Source organism: Pistacia vera, unplaced genomic scaffold (genome assembly GCF_008641045.1).
Source record: "Pistacia vera cultivar Batoury unplaced genomic scaffold, PisVer_v2 Contig617, whole genome shotgun sequence".
In the NCBI taxonomy this organism is placed as follows: Eukaryota; Viridiplantae; Streptophyta; class Magnoliopsida; order Sapindales; family Anacardiaceae; genus Pistacia; species Pistacia vera.
The window spans coordinates 66,316-72,315 of record NW_022196465.1 but is presented as its reverse complement, the minus strand read 5'-3'; the positions used below and the strand labels follow the sequence as shown (position 1 = coordinate 72,315).

Sequence of the window (6,000 nt, the reverse complement as noted above, 5' to 3'; positions counted from 1 at the left end):
TCTGCTGTGGAAGAAATTAATCAGCAAATGCTTCAACGGAATGCCTTGTTAGATGAACTTAAATCCAATTTATCTACAACTTAAGATCACATGAAAGTCTATGCTAATTCTCACCATCGAGATGTCTCTTTTGAACCAAGTGACTTCGTTTACTTAAAACTTCAGCCTTATAAATTCAGATCCTTGGCTTTAAAGCTCAATGAAAACTCAACCCACGCTTTTATGGTCCTTTTAAAGTTCTGATCAAGGTAGGTGAAGTTGCGTATCGCCTAGCATTGCCTGAGTCTTCCAAGATCCATCTTGTTTTTCATGTTTCTCAGCTAAAAAAGATTCCCTATAATTCCATCCTAGTTCAGCCTCTTCCAACTTGCCTCAATGACGATTCAGAGCTTATGNTTTGAGTTTCTCTATGGGGAAGACAAAATTACCTCCTGGATTTCGGTTTCATCCTACTGATGTTGAACTTATCAAGTTCTATTTGAAGAGGAAAGTAATGGGAAGGAAATTCAATTTTGATGCTGTCGCTGAGGTTGACATATACAAGTATGCTCCTTGGGATCTTCCAGGTATATAGCACAATGTCTTCTTTTTTATCAATAACCTGTTTCTTTTCTATTGTATTCTTGAAGTGTGCATAATTGGTGAGTGAGATTGTACTCACTGATTTCTCATTCTTTTTTTCTTCTGTTCTCTTATTTTTCAGCGAGATCTAGTTTGAGAAACGGGGACTTGAAATGGTATTTCTTCTGCCCACGAGAGAAGAAATATGCGAGTGGGGCTAGACAGAATCGTGCTACTGAGTTTGGGTATTGGAAGACCACAGGAAAGGATAGAGCTGTTCGTTACAAAAACGAAACTGTGGGGATGATAAAGACTCTGGTTTTCCACAGAGGTAAAGCTCCGCGAGGTGACCGGACAGATTGGGTTATGCATGAGTACAGAATTGAAGAGAAAGATCTGGCTGACAGAGGTGTTGCGCAGGTAATCCTTGATTCTAACATTTTTTCAATAGCCTCAAATATTTGCTTACACAAACAGCTAATACCAATGGTCCTCATTTTAATTTAATGTGGCTGCCATAGTCCAGTTGATTAATGTTTTGCTGGTTATAAGTATTAATTAAGGCCTTATGATCATTTCAATATTGCTGAGTGTATTCTTTAAATTTTTGCTTGAAGTAGTGTTATCTTGTCTTCTCTACTTGTTAAACATCTAACTGATTTTTGGTACATTACCTAAGCTGAGGATTCAATGTTCTTCTAATTGTGGTGTCTGGTTGCTGATTAGTACCTGGACTTCAGTTACAATCTGTTTATACTGCATTGACTATTAAATTAAAAGAATGTGGCTTTTGGAGAGTTTTCTCTCGCTGTCTCTCATAGCCTCATTGCCTTCTATTAGATTATTTGATGTCTTTGATATCCTTGGAAGGAAACATGATATCTACCCTTTTTGTTGGGCCCTTGCTTCTAGTTTAAAAAAAAATAAGTTTTATCTGCTACTCTGTGTTATTCTGAAGTTGCATGTTCAAGTACCAGCGTGACTTTATTTGTGCTACAGATTTGTGTTAATTATGTTCCGTTGGCCTGTACCTTGGTTTTCTAATATCTAACGATCTTTATCTTTACGTGCTTATACTTTTATTGTTTTTGCTTTCCTTTTTATTGTTTTATATTAAAGGCTGGTGGTTGGACTTCTTGTTGCTGGATTTTAATTTGTTGACTTCCTTGTGTGTCAGGATGCATATGTGCTGTGTATAGTTTTCCAGAAGGATGGTCCTGGCCCAAGAAATTGTGCTCAATATGGAGCACCATTTAAGGAGGAAGACTGGGATGATGAGGAGGATGTCGATTTTATGGATGTTGTGTCCTCTGGTGACCACTCTGTTCCAATGCCTAATCAGATCAGGCCACTAGCCACTAGCATATCGTGTCTTTCAGATGCTAACCCTTCTGTTGAAAATGTGCCTGCACAAATTCATGAAAATAATGGTGTCTCTGTCAAGGTTACTCCTGTTTCACAAGAGAATAATGCGGTTTCAAAGACAAGTAGCCGTTCAGTTTCGAATGAAAACAGTCAAACTGAGGTGTGTAACATGCTCTACTCTTTATAATTATGAAGTGGATAAAGCCATTTAATATTTGCTCCTTTCAGTCACTGCTCATAATGTAGTTGCTGATCCAATGACTAAGCTGTCTAAACTTTTTTACTTTTTCCATGTTAATTTTGTTTTTTTCCCGAACTGTCGAAATGTTGCTTGGTAACCTTGTCTCGTATATTAGTAGATTTAAATCTGATTGTCCTGTTGAGTTAACCTGTCGTTACCATTTAACTTGCCATTTTTGCTCTTTTGTTGGTCTTATGATGTAGTGCCAACTGAACTTGTAATGTAGCATTTATCTATATCGATATATGTTTGAGCAACTTAATGTCCTGGGACCCTCTTGCTAATATCTGTGATTTATTTATTGGGTAATGTGGTTGAACTTGAAGTTAAATGACGAAGTAGTAAATTTTTACTGCTTTCTGATGTGTTTCAGGTTTTTTCCCAGCTTCCTTCTCTGTATTTTTTTTTCTTCTCTCTCGCAAATAATCCATCTTTCTTTAGTTTTCTAAATTGAGTGCATCTAAGCGTTCAGCATAATTTCCCCTTGTCCCCTTTCCTTTTGTTCTCTTCGGTTTCCATCTGTTTCCAATTTACTCCTTACTGTCGATATATCTTTTCCGTAAACGTTTTTCTAAAAATTACTCTCTTTTTCCTTTCTCTGCTTTCTATGTTTTCACCATCCCTGTATCATGTCAACGCCTTGCCTAGCGTTGCCAGGCATTGTGGAATTTTTATACGGAAATTGAGAAATATATTTCATAAATGTTAAATGGCAATTGGACTCTGGACTCGAGAACAATTTCTGAGCTGCTGTTTTTACTCGTGAAGTGTTAGCATTACCGTAATATATATGTTTTCTTGATCAATTTGCAGACTCTCGGTAACGAGCACACTGCAGACATCGAAGCTGCACCCCGTTCAGCTGGCATCGATATCTACAACAACTTGGGAGACCTGGGCAACTGCGGTAAACTCATTGAAGGCGCATGCGATTTCTCCTTAAGTAACAGTGAAGACAATCACCTGAATCAGAGCTTCCCGTGTGACAATGGTGCTGTCTTTGTGGAGTTGCGAGATCTCGACTACCCATTGAATGGCCTTGCTGATCCGGGGGAACCTGAATTCATCAACATTGATGAATCATGCTTCACAGTAGATCCTTCCCTGCTGCCTAAGAACTACACACCTCATGACCTGCTGGCTGCATTTCTGATGAGCTAATAAAGAGATGAATCTCTCACTATCTATTCTCTTCAGCCTTGTTTTCTGCTTCATATTTAGTTGAGATTGTCAGTTCAATGGATAATAGAACAAGTTGCATATAAAATGCATGTTTTATATCAAAATTGAAATTCTTTAGAGTCCAATAAAAATCGTCACATTTTTTGGCAGAAAAAAAGAACACACAAGGGTTTACAATGGGCTAAACAATTTTGCCTTCCTTCAAAAAATTGATTATCATTTTTAGTGTTTTTGTTTTCAAAAATGAATTCTAAAAGGGTTCTTTTTTATAAATATGAAATATTATTATAATTAGAGTATGATAATATAGAAAACAACTTTTTTTATGTTTTGTGTATTTACAATTCTTTAGTTGGTTATCGAAGCATTCTCTTTTTCTCCTTGTTTTCTATTTTCAAGAAACAAAAATGATAATAGAACTAGACCTCGCAATGGGTCGTGTTGGATAGATTTCTTGTCGTGCTGCATACGTGTCATACCAAAAATTCCTTAAACTAAACCCGACCTTTTAGCTTATTGGGTTTAAATATGAAAATCAGAACCCAAATGTTATTTTTATCGTGTTACCGAATTTTTATTTTTATTTTTCTATTTAAAGTTAAACAATGAAATATAATATGATTGAATTTTGATAAATAATTTTATACTATAATACTAAACTATACACCTAAACATATAACTATTAAAATGTTTATGTAGATATAAAAAATCTACCGTCATGAAAATAAAGTCTGATCCCATGAGGTTGAAGCTACTAACAATCCGTTAGACCTGCACATATGAAAGGGCAAGCGTGAAGCTTCCAGAAAAGATTGGAGTGGTGTTTGTTGTAGGCACTTCGACGTTCAAGTCAGCGAGGCTAAAGGAGATTATTTGATAAGAATTAAGGAGATTAATAATTACCACGAGTCTTGTCGAAAGCTAGAACTACAACGGAGGCGTCAGGTTTTTGGGAACAAGAACTTTAGGAGCAAATAGATGGTTTTGAGTAGTGTAGATTGACTATGGGAGATTACATGCCTAATGAGAGGGCAAACCTCTATTTTTATAGTGAACCCAACAGGTTAGAATCTTAGTAGCACACTAAGTCTTATTTTGGGAGATAATCTCTATTATGAAAGAGATATGATTTACTGACCTTATCAAATTAAGTTTAATAGTTTAAATAAGATTTGGAATCTTAGTAGGATACTAAGTCCTATTTTGGGAGATAATCTCTATCCTGAAAGAAATATAATTTATTGAGATTAAGTTTAATAGTTTAAATAAGATTTGGAATTTTAGTAGGACACTAAGTCCTATTTTGGGAGATAATCCCTATCATGAAAGAGATATGATTTCTTTACCTTATCAGATCAAGTTTAATAGTTTGAGTAAGATTTGGAATCTTAGTAGAAGAGTAAATAGAATGATATTCTAATTTCCTATTTATAGACTGTTGTAGGCTAATGGGCTGAAACCCAGTTTAGCTTAACTTATAGAATAGCCCAACTCATAGAGTGGGTAGTTCACAAGGTGATTTTAAGCATAGGCTCAATCGAGATTGGGTTGAAGCCTTAGGCCGTGACATGTTTATTTCGTTATTGGGCCTCGTCAAGCCCAAGACGATTTTTGACCCTAACAGTATAAAACTTCATTATCATATAAATTAACACATTGTTATTATTATTATTATTATTATTATTTGTTTACAGTATTAAAAATATAAGAAAATTCAATATCAAAGTCTCATTCTCAAATTTAATGCTGTGTATAAAATGTAATTCGTGCTCCCACTAAAGTTTCATCGTCGATTCGTTGAAACACATATACAAATATTAATAAAGCATAACAATATCACATTTTACAATTGAATTTTATAAATTTATATATTAAAAATTATAAAAACAATATTGCCTATATTGAATTATAATATGATAATTAGGAGACAAAAAAAAAAAAAAAGACTTTTGCTTTGAACAATAATAGAAATTGGGAAAATTAGGTTAGCATTTAAAAAAAAGGGATGAATAATCAAAATATTACATTTTATTTATTATATTTAATTAAAAAATCAANTTTGATCAGTAATCTAAATCATGGAAAGGGTTTTGATGTATTTGAAGCGGTGTCATGTTAGAGGTTTATAATGGATTTTAGAAGAGTTATTTCTTTTGGATAGTCAACAGAAGAAAAATATCTAAGAGCCCCCCGAAGTTAATGAACACAAAAGGTCCACAGATTTGACCATTTTCAGCCAGATCCACGATCATTAATGCCTAGAATGGATGTTACCGTTTCTGACCTTGGGGAGGACAAAACCGGGTATCCAATCCGAATGTGCCCTTTTACTACTTGACCCGAATATTCGGATAGTGTAAAAATGGTACCCGGTAATCGAACCGGTTTATGCAATACCTGAATATGTGAGTACTCGAATTTTTAGTTCGGTTACTAGATACTCGAATGTAAAATCCGGGCTCCGTTTGGTTCAAAATTTGGGGGTTTTGGGAAAAGTTTTTTGAAAAAAGTTAAAAAAAAGTTGAATTGGGCGGGTATTACGATGTAGAATTTATAAATTATAAAATACCCTTTATGTTTGTTTTTTTACAAAATACCCCCTATAATAAAACANGATGATAATTCACTAAGTTTTTTACTAATATTTTCTA

General features: G+C 34.6%; 1 protein-coding gene across 1 annotated transcript; it reads left to right on the top strand.

Annotated features, from left to right (window-relative positions):
- Positions 1 to 409: 409 nt before the first annotated feature.
- Positions 410 to 3,395, top strand: LOC116110850 (NAC domain-containing protein 82-like). Its single transcript, XM_031397063.1, has 4 exons — positions 410 to 566; positions 704 to 981; positions 1,739 to 2,086; positions 2,981 to 3,395. Exons 1-4 carry the CDS (start codon positions 410 to 412, stop codon positions 3,326 to 3,328), a joined length of 1,131 nt encoding a protein of 376 aa, XP_031252923.1. The 3' UTR covers positions 3,329 to 3,395.
- The last annotated feature ends 2,605 nt before the right edge of the window (positions 3,396 to 6,000 follow it).

Bases quoted from the DNA above. Each gene is read 5' to 3' on its own strand.
- LOC116110850 (XM_031397063.1), top strand. From the start codon at position 410: ATGGGGAAGACAAAATTACCTCCTGGATTTCGGTTTCATCCTACTGAT. The intron at 567-703 runs GTATATAGCACA...CTTATTTTTCAG, and splicing joins TGCTCCTTGGGATCTTCCAG to CGAGATCTAGTTTGAGAAAC. The intron at 2,087-2,980 runs GTGTGTAACATG...ATCAATTTGCAG, and splicing joins ATGAAAACAGTCAAACTGAG to ACTCTCGGTAACGAGCACAC.